At 41.2% G+C, this 19437-nt stretch overlaps 1 protein-coding gene across 9 annotated transcripts in view; it reads right to left on the reverse strand.

Annotated features, from left to right (window-relative positions):
* Window positions 1–19437, reverse strand: part of HECTD4 (HECT domain E3 ubiquitin protein ligase 4) — a 105752-nt gene that overhangs the window by 77985 nt on the left and 8330 nt on the right. For all 9 annotated transcript variants that reach the window (XM_035120137.3, XM_088671471.1, XM_035120135.3 and 6 more), the window contains exons 2-4: window positions 8066–8583; window positions 1473–1562; window positions 876–1006 (exon numbers count right to left, since the gene is read on the reverse strand). In XM_035120137.3, the coding sequence (XP_034976028.1) occupies window positions 876–1006; window positions 1473–1562; window positions 8066–8583 (739 nt within the window). The remainder of the gene's footprint in view (window positions 1–875; window positions 1007–1472; window positions 1563–8065; window positions 8584–19437) is intronic.

Below are 19437 nucleotides of genomic sequence, written 5' to 3' on the forward strand. Positions count from 1 at the left end.
GTTCTACTTCACTCACATTACTTACAACTTCTGGACTGAGTATCAGTTTCAATACCAATACGTAAAGCTGCCCTAGACCATGAAAGAGGACAAAAAACCACATACACACACTTCATTCATACATCAAACCATTTTGAAAATTACACTGCAAGGGCCAATATTCAAAGGTGCTGTTGTCACACACACTCATCATCCTATTAACTGTGAGCTCATCCTCAGAGAGTTGAGCCTTGGGCAGCCAAGGTGGCACCCATCCACACACAACAGGAGGTATTAGCAGGCTCGGTGGAACCCCAAGAGTTGCAGAAGTAGCAAAAAACACACAAAAAACCCACACCAGACCTGAGGGGACCCCTCTCCCAAAACAGCTCTCTAAGGACTGAACATGCTCAGTGACCACAGAAAGCTGGCTGACTGTCAGAGGGGAAACACACAGAAAAGAAGGGGGTGGGAAGAGAAGTGGAATGGTGAACCCTTGAAGAGGGCATGGCTGGTTAGCTGGAACCCTGAATAGGAGTGTTACAATATTTGTCTCCTTCTTGTTAGATGATTTTTCATATTACAGACTGGAAAACAACTTTGCCATATCTAGCAGTCTACTTGGTAAAATCCCATCTTTGTACAAACAACAGTTTAACATGTGTGTCTGCTGCAGTGGACTCCCCTCATGCACAAGGGCTTTCCACGTAAGCTACACTGGGAGCCTTTTCGGCTGAACAACAGGGTGGAAATAAAATCAATCAAACAAACAAATAAATTCTGACTGACTGTGCAGCACCAGCTGTCACCTGGACAAGATTTCTACCTACCCTTACAACAAGGCAAGGCAATCCCAATGCAAAAACATTCTTGTTCTTTAAATTCACAAATCTCACCTTTATTTTCTGAGCCTGACCCTGGGTTGGCATCAGGTGCTGGCAACATATCTTCAAACCCCCAGGACACCATGTGTTTGCCCCCAAGCAAACAAGAGGGTGATCCAGGCCCCCCTTCCAAAAGCAACAACCTTTAGAGAATGAATACAATGAAAGTTTAGAAATGGGGGAAATGCTTCTATGAAATGGAAATAATTAGCTAAAGACAGACATACAGTGCACATTAAGATATACTGTACTTTTCCGTCTATAAGACGCCCCCATGTATAAGATGCCCCCTATTCTTGGGGACCCAGATTTAAGAAAATGGGAGGAGATGGCCCCATGTATAAGACGCCCCCTAATTTCTGACATTATTTTTAAGGGAAAAAACCTAGTCTTATACATGGAAAAATACAGTTCTTAAATGGTAGACGGCCTGTGTATGAACAGCAAGGACTATTAGCGTAGTTCAGGTTTGTAAATAGCTCTGGGTAAGGGTGAGGAATTGCTCACTCTAAGTTTAAAAAAAAATCCCTACATTGATGCATGAGCGTATTTTTAAGATTAGTCTTTGATCTATAGCAATGTGATTGCCCCCAGAAGCCTTCTCCCTACCTGTGTAACACATCAGCTACAGGCAGCGATCCCAACTCTGTTTGCTTCTGTAAAAGGTGTACTGTGTGAACAAACGTTTTCAATGATCCCCTGAGGAAAGAGTTAAAATACAAAGCAGCAGTCACTCTTGGAAACTGCAGGACACCAACTGAGATCAACAGATGCTCTTAAAAAGTCAGGCAAACTCTTACTGGTTCAAAGCCTCAAGAAGTCTTCCTGAAATACAACTGAACACACCTCCTCTGAGTGTGTTTCAACATTTACTGAATTTCATGGAACACCAATGACATGGGGTAGATAGCCATATTATATACCAGAGATTCTTTTTACATAAACCTTTATTATCTAAAGCAGGCATCCCCAAACTTTGGCCCTCCAGATGTTTGGGACTACAATTCCCATCTTCCCCGACCACTGATCCTGCTAGCTAGGGCTCATGGGAGTTGTAGGCCAAAACATCTGGAGAGCCACAGTTTGGGGATGCCTGATCTAAAGCTTCAGGATACCTTGCCAGTTTCACAGAAGAGCCTGGAGACTTTCACCTGCCTTTGAGATTCTATTATAATTTGGGATGGAAGGATGATAACAATGGACACACTTAACAATAGGCTAACGCCTCCATCCTCATCAGTTTTCTTCTCCTAGACTGCCTCTTTACCATGCAGTGGAACTGTTAAAGTAGTATCATAGTTGGTATGGAAAGATCCATCAAAACAACAGTTCTGCACCCCATGCAGCCATCAGTACAGTGATCACATCAGCAAATTGGCCTGCAGCAGCTATTCTACCACTGATAAAAATTGGGTGTGCAACTGATGCAATGCAGCATGGTGTGAACTGTGCAAACTCTTGTGTGCAACAACACAAGAGTTGATGTGAACTTGGCCAGCAGATTTGCACATGTAGAGACACAAGGATACTACAGAGCCAATACTCATCACAAAAGAAGAACCAGTAGTGAAGGCAAGACATTGGTAGACAGACATAGGGGAAGGAATCAACACTGGCTACCTTATAGGGCAGCACCTATAAGGCTGAGGACAGTCATAAGTCAGAAATTCAAAGGAATGTCCACAGCACAGAATTTCAGCATGGAAAGCAGATGCAGCCCTACTCAAAGGAGTTTTCTTCTTTGTATAAACTTAGAGCAAAATCAATTCAAAGGCATGAAACTGTAGAAAATGTAATTAGAAGGAGTTGGCTTGTCTTATGTCTTGAGTTGCATTCAAATAAGAAAATTGGGGGGGGGAGCAGAAGGGCAGTCTCAGTCGTTGAGACTACAATAATATTTGTATGGTTTCTATATGATACAAATGCAGTTACAATATAGTTAAGATCTACCACAAACTGTAAACATGATTAAGATAGGAAGCATAAAAGTACACAGAAACCAACACTGCCCCAAAACATTTCTGTAGGCAATAATTAGCCTAAGTTGTGTAAAGAGAGTCCATTTCTGCAAAAGTACAGATATCCTTTTCACAAAAAGTATCAGATGTAGAATCATCTTGGAAAATGCACTGTCTCCAATATGGCAGCCAGATAAGAACATTTTGGTAATGTTTATTGCATGTAACCATTTCCATATGAGAACACATATGGAGTCATTTCTGTAGTTGAGGAATCCATCTGTGAACATTAAAATAACTATAATAATATTAATTTTAAAATAATTTATAATTTATCCATAGTATCTTTCTTTCTTTTGGTGTGAAAGTTGATGACATAACCCTTCAAAACAGATAATGCTGAACACACTACAACACATTAAACTGGTCTGTGAAAGCATTCTGGTAGAAGATTGGGAGAAATATCCAGCATACATCTCTGGACTGATAATTGTGCATTCTTTATCAGTATTCAAATGACACAATGTTTTGTGCTGTTATGCAAATAATGGTACTGAGGAATCATACAATGCAGGTTACATTCCCACAGACAACTACAATAGATGAGCCACAGGCAGTAATATTCAGAACTCTTTATCAGAATGAAAAATAATCCTCAAAGAAAATCTAAGTGGCAGAAAAAATAAGCCGAAAAATTCGGTTCAACTCTACTAAACTTAAAAGAGAAAAAAATGGCAAAAAGAGGAAGTTATTCAACAATTTGACAAAATTTGTGAGAGGTCAAGCCTGCACCAGAAAGATGATGTACCTTATGTACCTTCTGTGAAAATTCATATTAAAATAGACAAGAATGAATAAACAACAGAAGAGCAGCCAAGCCCTGGAAGCAAAATATCATGCAAAGTATTTGGTTGGGTTTTAGAAGTCCATTAAGAAAGACGGGCACAATACAACCATGCGAGGAGAGCTTTTGCAAATTATATGGAACTTACCTTCAAAGCAGGAGACCTTAATAAGATGTACATAGAACAAATTGTACAACTGTTTAGGAGCTCTAGTAAAGATACATAGAATGTAGGACTCTTAGTCAGCTATGTGGACTCATGTCCCTTTTAGGGCAAATTCTGCAGGAATTAAAAAAGCTTCTCTTAGGCTAATTCATTGTTGGTACCTCACACCGCTTAAATTATGGCACAGTCGCCTAAATGGTAGGTAGCTTTTCCCTGTTGTTTTGTTTAGTCGTTTAGTCGTGTCCGACTCTTCGTGACCCCATGGACCATAGCACGCCAGGCACTCCTGTCTTGCACTGCCTCCCGCAGTTTGGTCAAACTCATGTTCGTAGCTTCGAGAACACTGTCCATAGCTTTTCCCTATGTTGAGCATTTCTGGGAAAATATATTTAATCCCAGCTTATACTATAACTATATACAGTGGTACCTCAACTTACGAAGGCAATCCGTTCCGCAGCGCTCTTCGTAAGTCGAAGTCTTCGGTTGTCGAAGCACCCGTTTTGTGCATGCGTGAAGCGTGATTTTGCACTTCTGCGCATGTGCCGACCGCGCGTGCCGCTTCTGCGCAGGCGCAGAACACGCGCACGGTGAAAAGACTTCCGGGTTTGTTGACTTCGGAAGTCGAAACCTTTGGAAGTCGAGTCGTTCGGATGTCAAGGTACCACTGATTTTATATATATATATATATATGTAAAATGTCCATGTTTGTGTGCGATGACTTTTCTCTGAAACTGCTTGACCGTTTACGTTCACATTTTCACACAACGTTCCATTCCAATATGTGAGTGTTTGCATAACCTTAGATTATACAGATGTCACACCTGTCACAAGTAAAAACATGATTTTGTCTAAAAAACATAGCGCCCTTCAGCGGTCGTCAAAGGAACAGACGCCATATCCTTTTGTGTAGCAATAGCGCCATCTGTTGGACTCCAAAGGAACAGATCCTATAGAACCTTCTTCCCCTCCACATTCTTTCCTCCAACGACCCCACTGGGAACTCGGGGGGGGGGAGAGGGAATTGGGATATAAAACTTGCACCGTTGCATTACCATTAACGTCCACAACCACATCTCCCACACACACACTAACCTACAGACACACAATACGAACCTCCCACGTCCGGACCCCTGACCAGCTCCATGTTTGAGTGAGTCTCCAACAGCAACGACACCCCCACCCGCCCCCCTCCTCCTACACCTCCTATCTCCCCACCGAGGCCTCCTGCCTGGCTGCAATGATGGAGACCCCACCACAGAGCCACTCTGGCCGCCAAACCCTCGCTCCCTCGTCCACTCGGTCGCTCGGAGGGGACTTCAGGTGCTCCTGCACAGGTGCACCCTCTGAGGTTCCTGGACACTGTGCCTACACAGGAGAACCTGAAGCCGTCTCCGACCGACCAACCATGCAGAATGCTTCGTCTCCGAAGGCGCACACTCACCACAGCACGTGGGGGACAACCTACAGGAGGCCATTCTTCTCAATTTCACAGACTTAGCCACAGCAACGCGTGGCCGGGTACAGCTAGTATATAATATAATAAGCAAGTTCCTAAGTCTCCTGTACTTGCTCTGTTATCATTTTTTACTGGCCCTAAATTGCTCCCTAAGGATCTGTTGGTCTCTCCTTGTGGCAGCCTGGATGACTATTGTAGAGAGTTGGGAAACGTCCTCAGACTTTATCCTGGAGGGCATGTATAGACCCATTTGCTGCTTAGCTTTACCTGAGAAACTGACTCATGCCATCCGGCTTGCTATGAATTGTGTTAAACTTGATGCTTTTGCTACAGCTTGGTTCCCCTTGGTCTCCCTCATCAGTGATTCTGTAGGAGGACAGTTTCCACCATCTTCTCAGATGAGCCACTGAAAAACTCATTGAGCTTGAACTGTTGTGTTATCCTTCTCCTGCTCTCCCTCCTCTCCTTTTACCCCAAATCTACTTTATGTTATCTGTCAACTGTGAAACTGGCCTGTGCCCCCCTCCTCCCTTGTTTCCTTTATGTAATTGTCTTGAGGTTTACCTGTACAGTGGAACCTCGGTTTACGACTACCTCCATTTACAAAAACCTCCGTTTACGAACGCTGCAGACCTGGAATTGTTTACATCTGGGTTCCGCGGCGTTGGATGTGCAGATGCGATCTGCGCAGCGCACGCGTGCAGAAGTACTCTATCAGCGCTTAAGCGTGTCTTCAGTGAGCGGATGCCTCCGCGGAACGGATTGCGTTCGTAAACCGAGGTACCACTGTACTCTCATATTTCATTGTTTGTATTATACTCAAAAAATATTTTTTTTAGATGTGCAAAGAAGCTGCATACATCCAGGTACATCAAATGATTCTGTCATGCTTTATTTAGATGACAGTAAAGATTCCAGGAAAAGTCCATGAATAAATACTACTGGCAATGCTGTGCGACTAACAGGGGGGAGAAATTTAATTTGACAGCTGTTCTCAATTTGCCCACTAAAAGTGCTGGGATTCTCAACCATTTCTATCTAATAATTTTTGCAGCTCAAATAAAATCCAGCACAACTCACTGTAACTCTTTCTGCAATTTTTTTTTTATTAAAACATTTTGAGTATAATACAAATTGTGTATCTATTGTGATCTTTATGGATCACGGTTGGAAAATGATGGCATCATGTTCTCTAAATATAGCTTTATGGTTTTGTTTTCTGCTAGGTCATAAATGAGCTGGAAGCACAACAAAAACAAATACCTACTTTGCTAGTCTACTTCTGAAAAATGATTAAAAATGAGACCACAGAATTATTACATGACATTAATTCCATGTATGCATAGTTGGAAATCTCATGTTCTCTGAGCCAATGTTCAAACCATCAGTTTCACAAGATCCAATGATGGTACATAAAGGAATCCCAACGGGGCAACAAGATTAATACCGATCACTATCAAAGGGTTACGGGCTCCTTCCCTGGCACTAAGGCAGCTAAGGAATATCCAATACCAGAATTTTATTGAATCAATAGATTATTTGTAAGTGCCATTTCTCAGAACTGTCCACCCATATACCTGAGCTTTCTGTCACATTATCTGTAAGTCAGACTAGCATTTGCATCCAAAGAACCTGTTGCTGCTAAAAAGCATAATCAAAAATGATTATAAAAACAAATAAAAGAAAGAAGAGCTGGAGCAAAGAACATGCCTATATAAAACTTTTAAGAACATAGTTCTACTGATCTGGTCTTCAAAATATTTAAAAAATTGCTAATTGCTTTTGTACAGTGTATACTAATGTGGGAAGCTACATTTTACTTGTAATTCTTATGCCTTTACTTATAGAGAGCTCTTCTACAACAAAACATTCACATGCCCAAGTCTTTTTTTTCTTTTGGTGATTGGCTACAGCCATTTTAGGAGAAACCATGGCAAGACGGAAGAGAGAGATACCACAGATTACAAAAGTTCTCATAGAAAATAATGGAAACCATTCGTTTATTATGCGAATGCTCACCTAACAAATGATTTCCTGGGAATGCATTGTTTTTTGAAAAGTGGGACCTGAGTGTACTTTAATATTCACAAATGGATTCCTTGACCAACAAAATAACAGAAACCCCACTGTACAGGTTCCTTTAAATTAGTGGTTCTCAACTGTGGGTTCATGTAACCCACCCAGCAGGACCATAGCACCTGTGCTTTTTTCTGGTGGGACGCAGGGGGATACATACCCCTAAACATTTTATGAATCTAAGTTTGGCCTCATTGAGGGGCAGTATTTCAATATGAGTAGAAAATGAGAGTACCCCTAAACACTTTTTTTAGGGGGGAAAGCACTGCATAGCACCATTCACATAACAAAAACTCTCACAGAGATATCATTTCCCCCCCAAAAAGTAGGGGGTCCATGGCTTGGCTTTTGAAATACAGGGGTCTGCAGTACTTAGCTAACGGGGAACTCCTGCTTTTATGATATGGGAAGGCTATGTTAGACCAATCCTGGAAGCAAACAACTTCCCACCACTGCCACCTATGCCTCAATCCATGCCAGTACTCATTCTTCCCTCTACTGCTATAAATTAAAAGTTGTGGCAAGGTGCAACCGAAGAAAATGAGGCAACGAGACAACAAAGCTAAATTCCCATCCCTGAGCACAGTCCTGAATCCCTGGGCACATCTTAATATTTCTGCTACAATTTAACATGGGCATACAAAAGGTCATCAATGAAAAGATCTGCACACCCAGATTTCCCACCCTACGCCTCTCTCCTACCTTGCACAAGCCAAGGCAACAAGGGCAGCAGCAGCGTTTTCTTTTTGCTTCTGTGGAATCTGTTGGCCTGAAGTGGATGTCTCCTCCAGCCATGAGCAGAGCAAGGACTCAATGCCATTGAGACAGTCCACAGGCTCCTTAGTCAAGCTCAAGGGCTGACAGTCACGAAGGCAAGTCAAGAGCACCTCAGCAGTTATGTTACAAAGGGAAGGGTCTGTTCTGCTCTGCGACTCAATGAGAGGGAAAACCAAGAGCAGCCCCATCCGCGAAGTGAAAGGTGCTTGTTCAGGTTGCTGTAACAGGCCTTGCCGCTTGAGCAAGGCAAGGGCTTCCTCATCCCCAGAGTTTTCCCGTTCATGCTGTTCCTCCAAGGCAAGCTGGCGCTGGGCATTCCAGAGTCCACGCAGAGCGTTCAAGCGGTATTCTAGCAGGCGGGCATAGGCGTTGCTCTGATTTCCACAGACAGAGCGCAGGCGCTCCGACAGCTCCGTTGGATTCTTGGTTTCAAATGTTAAGATCTAGGCAGGGACAAGAAGTGCATGCTGATGAATTAATGTGGCAGGATGCCTTTAGAAGAACTTTTGCACAAGTCAAGGCACTTGCTTTCAGTACCTGTGTAAATAAATATGACACGAAGGCAGAAAGTTCTAATAAAATAAAACCATATGTTTCAGTTGAATCAGGTCCTCTGAATTCAGGAGTAACTGAACAAATTGTGCACTTTAGGAGGTAACAACTGCAACACGATTTGTAATCACATTTAATAAATGTTTTTAAGATGCTTACTAAATTAAATTTACATCAAATAAATTTGAGCATGTAGGTTAAGGGGGATTGCAACCCAGATCACAGTATGCAGGAAGGGAAGTTTTTAGTCTTTCATCCCTAACTACAATCTCCAAGAAATTTGCACCCTACATGTTAATTAGCAATGGGAGAAAACTCATGGACAGAACTTTCTCTCCTTGTGCACTACAAATAAAGCTATGAGATCTGAAGCTGTACATTATGCCCCACTCTTCAGCTAGCTTCCCATCAGATACAAGATGCTATGACATACCTCCCTCCTCCTGAGAACAAGCACCAGCACTTCAAAGAAAAATGATATGGAAGATTATGACAGAGAATCAAAGTGGGCAGTTCTTTCCTCTTTAATTAGCTGGTTTCTCTTTTTTAGAAATTAAGCCGTAGTAACTGTCTCGTTGGAACAGCACAGTGATGCAAATGCTTACACCTCTGAGCAAAGACTAGCTTTGCTAAGTATCAAAACTGTATTTTAGGTCTTTCCTCCTGCTCAAATACAGAGTAAATTAAGAGAATTAACAGATGTTGAGAAATTAAACACTAAAATAAATATATATTATCAAGAATACATAAAATACTCCTAAAATATGGAACAGAAACTAAACAACAACAACAACAACAATCTTTATTACGGTCCATAGACCCATCAATTCGTTACCAAGCGATACACAGCTGGGACACCCCGCCCTCAAACCACTCAGACAGAAACTAAACAAGTAAAAGGATTCATAATTAAGCAGGTGTAAAATATAGGGGGAAATATTCTATAGGAGACATAAGAAACTCTATAGAAAAAACACATATCTTATTTTTATGTATGAACACAAAGGGTTACAAGATAACGACATGGTGGGGTATGTCAAACTACATTTCCCATCTATAATAAACATGTTCTACGTATATCATTTTAGTTTTCCAAAGTTTCATTAACTGGCAACAGTTTTTCAAAGTGGCATTTTACAGTTGAGTAACCAGAAGCATGACATGCAAGATGATTCAGAATTTCTCTATTTTTTTCTAATCTTCAGGTAAACACATCATCAAGACAATAGGTTAATGAGACTTAATTTAGTGATAGTTTTGCTTTCTCATTTGCTATACGGAGAAGAAATTTTAAGTAAAAAATAAAATCAGAGAAGCTTAATACAATGCAACACATACTGCTTTAGCAAATTATGTTGGTCACAAAAACACGGACTCTACAAACCCAAACAAAAGAAAGAAAAAATCTGTGTTTTATCTTTATCCCCATCTTTGAATTTCTTAGCATTAAGAAAATGTGATATTACTTGAAATGTTTTTTATATTAAACAGCTCATGACCAACAGAACAATGTGCAATTTACATAGTATAAATGTGTTGTCATATGTATCATTTAAATTCCCTTTATAGAACTGAGGTTTGTATTTTTATTATGTTGGAAGCAACCCAGAGTGGCTGGGGCAACTCAGTCAGATGGGCAGGGTATTATTATTATTATTATTCATTTTAAAGGAGAGGGGCGAGACAATAAAATGATTTAAGGTAAATTGGTAGCCATTTATTGAATACAGAGGATAAAATCACTCATGTTCTGAGGTATCAATATAGAACATGCAGGTCTTGCTAGCCGAACAAAATGCATTTTCAGGAAATCATATGTTACGTGTTCACATAAAAACCATCTCCATAGATTCCTATTTTCCTTTTAGGTGAGTGTGGTTTGCCTGAAACCACTTGGCAGGCCAACCCACAAAATCTTGCGGCTAATTAGACCCACAAGCTAGAGGTTCCCCACCACTTGTGTAAATTGACACTTTCTGTATCTTTTTCTTGTTCTTCTGTAGAATTTTTTTTTTAAGAAAACAAACGCTAACTTTCGCATAAACCACACTAATTTCCTGCTACTGATTGGCCACTGCTTATGCTTCTGCTCTACCACTTATTCCCACCCTGGGAAAAGCACCTGTTAATTCACTTCCTGACCTCACCAGTTTCATTACTGTGCCTAAATAGCCAAGCAGTTAAAGCCAGAGCTGTGGCAGCGGGGTAGGTGGGTGGGTGGAGAACCCTTCTGCTGATTTCCCCTCTTGTCCTCTGTAATGTTTCTGATCCATACTCACAAACATAATAACAGAATCACAGAATTGTAGAGTTTGAAGGATCCCCAAGGGTCATCTAGTCCAACCCCCTGCAATGAAGGAATCTCAACGAAAACATCCATGACAGATGGCCATCCAGCTTCTGCTTAAATACCTTCAAGGAAGGAAAGTCCACCACATTCCAAGGAAGTCAGTTCTGCTACTGAACAGCTCTTACTAGCAGAAAGATCTTCCTGATGTTTAGTTGGAATCTCCTTTCTTGTAACTTGGAGCCATTGGTTCAGGTCCTACCTTCCAGAGTAGGAGAAAACAAGCTTGCTCCATCTTTCATGCGACAGTCATCTTCAAATATCTAAAGGGCTATCTTATCTCTTCTGAATTTACAACGTTCTGGTCATTAAGAGCTGCTCTTTTGGTTTTGTAGGTGAGATTACATGACATGCAATACCAAGGTTTTCCCCCAGAACAATTTAAATGGCATTTTGCGTTATTTCTAAATAATTTTCAAGGACAAACTCAACAAACAACAAATTGGATTATCTAGAAAGGATTTCAAGGATAATTAACCAAATGAAATCAGCTGGTGTACACTCTTTAGCAACTGCTGCAAGTATTGATTTAGCAGTGCCCAAAATTCACAATTGCTTTTAAAAATCCATTACGGTACTAAGCGTTACTAATTTGCAGTGGCACCTTGTCAGTTCTAGAACTAGCCAGTTTTATTGGAGGTAAACAGTGATACTTCCCACTTCACTCTCTCCAAGGTGGTCCTATACCCCATTTTCAAATCTAAGAATCTTGCAATTCCTGAAAGAACTCTATTCCATTAAAGGAAAAGAATTAGAGTCACAGCCAGACTATGATGTACAGAAAAAGTGGAGGAATGCAAATTCTGGCAGGTGTCAATCTTCACTTTTTCCACCCTTGCCTGCCAGATTGTTATGGCAATGGAGAGGAAAGCAGTGGTCAGAACTGAAAGCTGATGAAGGTGAGGATGATGATTAAGTAGCAGAGAGGAGAAATCAAAATAGTAATTACATATGAGTACAGAGTCAGGGGAGGAAAAAAAACAGTATAATAAGTTGATCCAGATAATGAACTCTGTACACACAAAAGGGCCTGGACATACTCCAGATACTCAGCTGAATGATAAAATGTCATCTTATCAAGAAAGAACTCGTGGAACAGAGAGTGACAGAAGCCCCTCAGCCAAAACTATCCCAAGGACAATAAAATATGCAAAGGGAGGAAGGAGCCTAGGAATTTTATGTGTGCATAGAGACAAATGAATGAGACAAAAGATGGACAAATTCTACTGGAGGCAATACCATGGCAGAATAAAAAGGCCCGTTTAATTTGTTGGCCATGTAAAAGATAGGATGAAGAATTGTGCAACTGATTAAGCCCAAAGGGCTTTGGACTTCTATTTCTTGAACAGCAGCCCACCATATGATAAACTACTTCTGAAACTGAAGGAAGAGCCAAAGGAATAGGAACCTGGTGTTCAAAGAGCCTAGCTGATCCGCACAAGACTTTAGGCATGACTGAAATAGCTTTTTGAATCTCATACATTGCTAAGCAAATGCTAGAGTTTCAAGAAAATTGCACCTCTTCAGAGTTGCCCAAACATAGCCCAAGTAACTATGTGCTGTTGAATTTGCACTATGGATCCTGTTTCCCATTCACAATCAGAAGACTGGTCGTGTCCACACAGAGGAGTTCTCTTGCTAACGAGTTGTTCAAATCTGATTTTTCTGTGTGCACACTTGTCATGCAAATGTTTCCACACTCCCCCTTTTCCCAGTCATTATATTCATTGCAATTCTGCTACTTGCCATCCACACCAGCGGAAGGAGCATGACAGAATGTATCCCATGATTTCAAGTCATGAGTCCAAGAGGGTTTCTTTTTGTCCTGCCACTTTTCCCAGTTCCGTATTCAGCAGTTGGTTTTCCCAGGGAAAGCAGTGGGACAAGAAAACCCCTCTCAGACCTGTGACTTTGAAATCAAATGAAGGCGGAAGGGCCCCAAGCTGTGTTTTGTGTCCCTCCCCTCAATCACTCTCCTTTCTTGCACTCCACTACCTTTTCCATTCTGGGCAGGCATGTAGGTACAGTATTTCTGTTCCTGTGTTGTGAGTGCAACTTTAAAAAAGACCTACAATAAGTGTCCAAGTGCAAGAACAAATGTTGTAAGCATGTTGCACAATGGAGGAAATGGATGGTTTACTTTGTATTTATTACTACATTTGTATCTCACATTTCATCCAAAGAGCTCCTCCACCCCCATTTTATCCTCACAACAGCCCTGTAAAGTAGGTTAGGCTGAGAGACAGCAACTGCCTCAAGGTCTCCCAAGGGAGCTTCACATGGCAATGTGTGGATTTGAACCCTGGTCTCCCAGGTCCTAGTCCAACACTCTAACCACCACACCACAATGGTTGTGCTTTTGGGGGGACTGGCAGGAGGGCAAGGGCACCTCAACATCCCCTTTTCCATTGCTTCCATATATATATATGAACCAGACAATACTTGAAGCAGCAGCATTTCAATTAATGATTACTGGAGAGTCTGAGGCTCCATACCAGCTAAAGCCCATGAGTCTGAAGAATAACCAAACAAGCAGCTGATGAGCTGGCAACAATGAGCTTGGGATCACCTGCTTGAACTCCCAGAAACAAAATGACTAGGTTGTACTCAGCTGAGGAGCAAATGGACACAAAGGTGTGGCAACAAAGGTCACTCACTGAAGTGCCACATGTGAAAAACACCCCCCCCCCAAAAAAAAAAAAGTGCAAAAGAGCTTTCACACCAGCAATGGCTACAGATGCATAATGAGTTATTTATTGGATATTCCACAGTAAGGGGAAATCAACATTAAATAGAAAAACCTGCATGCACAAGAAACACTGATTTCACAATCAACTCATAGCTGCAAGTTTCAGCAGTAGTTCAGTAAGAAGTCAGGTAATCTTAAGCACACAACAGCCTATATTGTTCAAGGTTGTATTAAAGCAAACAAGAAGGTATTCTAATTTTACATCCCAGAAGGTGAGAAATAGGCCCAACTCTTCCAACTGTGTGCAATTACATTCCTCTTACATCTCTGTGCCACCTAAATAGTTCGCAATAAAATCTGGTACCCGGCTAGAAATTTTACAGGATGACTGTGAATACTGCTACTCCAACAAGTAGTTTAGAAAATGGGTGGTACAGAAAGCCAGCTTATAACATTTCTGGATTCCTCTCAGAGTCTTCTCTCTTGATTCCTTCTGTTATTTGTATCCACTGTTTGTACCTACCCGTTTCTCAGGGTGTGTCTGCTGTTGCATGCTGATAGCTTATAGGAGCAGCAGGTGAGCGCTGAGAACAGGGTGGGGACCAAAGATGGACAAACTACCCCAGAAGGTGCATGGCACATCCCCCACCAGAGGTAAACTAAAGCTTAATCCAGACAAAGAGGTGTATGGGTTGTTAGGGGAGGATAGATGGCTTCAACTGGCCAGCTAAACCAATACAGTGTAACCTCGGTTTATGAACACCTCGGTTTATGAATTTTCGGTTTATGAACGCCGCGGACCCATCTGGAACGGATTAATTCACTTTCCATTACTTTTAATGGGAAAGTTCGCTTCAGTTTATGAACGCTTCAGTTTATGAACAGACTTCCGGAACCAATTACACCCATGTTTCAGTTTATGAACGCTTCAGTTTAAGTACTTTGCGGACCCGTCTGGAACAGATTAATCCACTTTCCATTACTTTCAATGGAAAAGTTCACTTCAGTTTATGAACGGTTACTCCGCGGACCGTCTGGAACGGATTAATCCACTTTCCATTACTTTCAATGGGAAAGTTCGCTTCAGTTTATGAACGCTTCAGTTTATGAACAGACTTCCGGAACCAATTGTGTTCATAAACCGAGGTACCACTGTATATATACACTCCAGCTTCTTTTCTTCCCCTCGAACCTGGGGAAAGAATCAATCCTGTGGGAGATTATGCTCCAATGGCCAAGGTGAATCCCACATTATCTTCTGAAACTGGCCTCCAAGCAAGGACCAAAACCATCAGATACTTTCCCACCTAAGCCCATTCCCTCCAGTCGAGAAGCAAAATTGGCAGACATTCTGTCCCTATCTACTTCCTGACACTGTTTACCTGTCAAGGTGACCAAAGGTTTCTCAGTCTCAAAATTAGACCTGCTTGAAATGGGTCCAATAGGCTTAGTCCAAGATGCTACCACACCTTCAATAATATTGCCAATATTCCTTGCAACCTCTAAACATGACCTAAATATTGTGCCCCAATAGCTTCTGTAAGGGATCTCAAGTCTTCCTCTTGCTGTTTCTAAATATGCTGCCACCCCAAGTTACACTTTAGTCACTTCTGCAATCTGGCCAGTCCTGCTCTGGTCAGATTCAGTCATTGGTTACTTTGTAAAGGTTTATTGGTAAACTCAGTGCCTTTAGGTCTCTCCCAACCACTTATGTTTCCAGAGGCGGGTGCGTCACAGCACATACTTTCAAGAAGGGATTACAGCGGAACCTCGGTTTATGAACACCTCGGTTTACAAATTTTCGGTTTACGAATGCCGCGGACCCACCTGGAACGGATTAATTCACTTTCCATTACTTTCAATGGGAAAGTTCGCTTCAGTTTATGAACGCTTCAGTTCATGAACAGACATCTGGAACCAATTACACCTGTGCTTCGGGTTAAGTACGCTTCAGGTTGAGTACTCCACGGACCAGTCTGGAACGGATTAATCCACTTTCCATTACTTTCAATGGGAAAGTTCGCTTCAGTTTATGAACGCTTCAGTTTATGAACAGACTTCTGGAACCAATTGTGTTCATAAACCGAGGTACCGTACCACTGTACAATACTTAGGAGAAGGGCTACAGCTCAGTGATAGAGCATGCTTTGCATGCAGAAGGTCCACTTTCAATCCTTGGCATCTCAAGCTAGGATCCCAGTCTAATACCCTGAAGAGCTGCTGTCAGTCAGTGTAGAGCTAAAGGGACCAATGGTCTGGCATAGTATGTTTAGGGAAGTTTTTAATGTTTGATGTTTTATCATGTTTTTAATATTCTGTTGGGAGCCTGCCCAGAGTGGCTGGGGAAATATTATTATTATTATTATTATTATTATTATTATTATTATTAAGCAGCTTATGTTCCTAAGATCCATCTATGAACACTTAGGAACATCTACAAAGGGCTTTTGAAGCCAGCAAGGATTTGTATTGGAGATGACAGTTGCTGCTGCTGAACTGTCTAATTAGGATTTCATTTTATTTCATTCTGTTGAGGGGCTTCAAGCACAGGAGAGGCAGGGCAGCATATTAAATAAATAAATGATTCTGCACACAGTGGTAAAAGAGAGGCTTTATAGAGTGGTAATGGATTAAATCAAATGATTTTCCAAGCCTGCCAAAACCTGATGACTTTTCAGTGTCACAGGAAAGAAAGGTATATGGAACATAGGCAAAATGCTGAATGATAGATCACCTGCAAAAAGTGTAGCCCAGAAGGCACTCTTTAAATACAAATCTGTTCTGCCAGTTTTTATTGGGTATGCAACCTTCCAAGTTCTGCACCAGGTAAGCACAATACTAAATGGTTTCATGCCCCCTTCTGTAAATGAAGAATAGTACGCTGGGAAAATGTGGTAGCAAAATTATTAAGGTTCATTTTCATTCTATATTTTAATTAAAGTTATGGTTAAACATCTTTCAGTTCGTTTGAATGATGCTCTAAATAAGCCACATAAATAAATTTGCACACACTGAAATTAACAAAGTAACAGGTGCTACCACTCTGCTATCACTGGGCCATAGCAAATAGATTCCCTGGTTGCAGCAGCATGGCCCAATTAGTGGCATATATTGTGTGCAGCTTATAAAAATGCTTTAGGCTAAAAAGAGCAGAAAAGTTTCAATGACCCACTTTGCCATAAAAGAAAAGAGAGAGCTGAAAAGCCATCAAGGAATTTTGTGAGAATGGAGGGGGAATAGTTCTTTTTCTTTACTGATACCATGAGTGCAGACTTTGCATTTTTGACAGCAACAAAATGAGGAAACTAAGTATGTGTTGCAGACACCACAGAAAAAAATGATCAAGAAATGCAATAACAAAATTGTAACAGTTTCCAGCTCTCACAATAGTGAAAATATCACCAAGGTTTTTCTTCCTGCATGGGATATCATTTTTCCTGAAAGAGGCTTTGTACTAATGGTCTGCAACTGACTCTGCTACTACCACTGGTGTCATAATATTTCCCCAAGATTACGCATCCCATGGGCTGTTAGCCAAATTCAGCATAAGGGGTCTGTACAAATTCTAAAGCTATTAAATATACTTCTATGAATGTCAGAGGTGGCAGGTCTCATTCAGGCATGTCAAATGGTCCTCCTCATCCTGGATCCAGTGAAATTCAAGAACCACTGCTGAATACAGATGGACTTAGTGACAAACAGTCAATGTTTTCGGAGGTCTACACATTTCAACACCCATTTCACATTTGATTTATTCACTTTGAATCTCTAGATGTTCAGCTCAATGGATAGACAGTTATAATTTCCATCCCTGTCCTGGACAAACTGAGAGGCTCTTGTTTCATTTCCCCAGTTCATTAACTGTGAAATAGGGGGACTAGAGCTCTATCTGTCTAAAAATTATGGAAACATCTGCAGCCTTGATTGATTGATTGATTGATTGAAAGCATTTTCTTCAGCCAAAAAGGCTCCGAGAGCAACTTACAGATCAATAAAAAAATGACAGTCCCTACTCTCAAACTTACAATTTAAAGACATGACACAAAAGAAAAGGGGGACTGGTAGTTACTGTAGTTATTGTGTCACTTAAACATCAAACATGCATGAAACTGAGACTTTTGTGCTGAAAGATATTAAACTGTGCTCTGCATCATGACAAAATTGTTGAGATACTACAATGCCCAATGACTCCAACTTTTTGACCATGTGATTCCAATGCAGCTTAGGACAGTTTAAGATATAATTTTAACATATTTCAGAGATCTGCAAAACTGAGAGAAAGCAGCTCACACACACACCGCCAAATTGTCTCAGGGTCTGGAGCAGCAACTTCATTGGGGGACCCTGGGGTCCTGTGATTATCAGTAATTTATTATTTTATTTTCAAAGGATTTTAGCCCACATTTTTAACCACTCAAGGCAGGCTAGCATATCAACACAATACAATATCAAGATGGTATACAGCTTTCCTGGAAAACTCACCATACTATTAAAATTTGCCTGCAATAAGTACAGCCCAAATACTCACATGGCACTGCAGCAAGGGACAAGAGGATCGGACAAGACTATGCCTGAACAGGCTGTGCAGCATAGAACACTTCTACAACAAACAAGGCTCCCTGGCAGAAAAGCCTAGCACAAAGCTTGCATTTCCTATTTATTGTCTTTCCTCTTGTTACAACCCTGTGTCTATTTCAGTGAGCCCAAAGCATGGAAGTGTGTTGCTCCTGGAACACCAGTAGACTGGTTGCTCTTAAATGTAGATGCAGATTCTGGTTTTTGCTTCTGTATTAACCAGCATTTTCAGAAGTGCCACTTACAAAGTGCAAAGCAGCAAGTCACAAATACTGAAACCCAATGTGAAGTCACTTTGGCAGCAATTGATTATAAGCCTATGATAAGCCAGGGTATTAAAAAAAATACATGCAGAATAACTTAAAGCTTCTCTCATCCCAACCTGGAAAGAAACAGCAACTTACAAAGAGGTGTATTTTTAATACAGTGCTTAGGAAGCAAGAATCACAGCTCCTCAATAATGGTAATGCTCACCAGGATTCATCAATTGGCAGCTCAAAAGATCCCTGGAGCTTGCAAGTTGACAGTTTCTTGTCTGGTACAGGGTACCCCCCTTCCCGTTTCTTCATATTTCATTCATTTTATGTGCTGAAACACTCCCAAATAGGAAATGTATTAATCCTAGAGAACCACTGTTCAAAGAAGCAGAACTGGCCGCCTCAACAATTTTTTTTTTACTAATTTGAATGGTGCTACCTTTTAACATTCAGCTGGAAGTTTGCAATTGGAAGCCTTTGCCTGAGAATTAATCCATCACGGATGCTTCTCAGGTGCCAGAATAATCTCTGTGGAGCTCTGGCAACATCCCAAGCCCAGCACTGAACAAGAAAGTTCGTCTATGCTCATACATTTCAGTTAACCTACACTGCACAAGCTGGCAGTTGAATGGAGCACATGCTAAAAAAGACAATGACATGAATACATGGGATGAGATTCTTTGGAGAAAAACAAAGGCTAGGATCCAAAAAGCTGAGCTGGACGTGGCCAAGAGCTTAAATGCACCAAAAGGGCTATTTACTTTTCCCTCCAGAATGACAGACACAAACACCATAAAATTAGTTACAGGTAGGTAGCTGTGTTGGTCTGACGTAGTCGAAACAAACAAACAAAATCCTTCCAGTAGCACCTTAGAGA

Source organism: Zootoca vivipara, chromosome 6, assembly GCF_965207765.1.
Source record: "Zootoca vivipara chromosome 6, rZooViv2.hap1.1, whole genome shotgun sequence".
In the NCBI taxonomy this organism is placed as follows: Eukaryota; Metazoa; Chordata; class Lepidosauria; order Squamata; family Lacertidae; genus Zootoca; species Zootoca vivipara.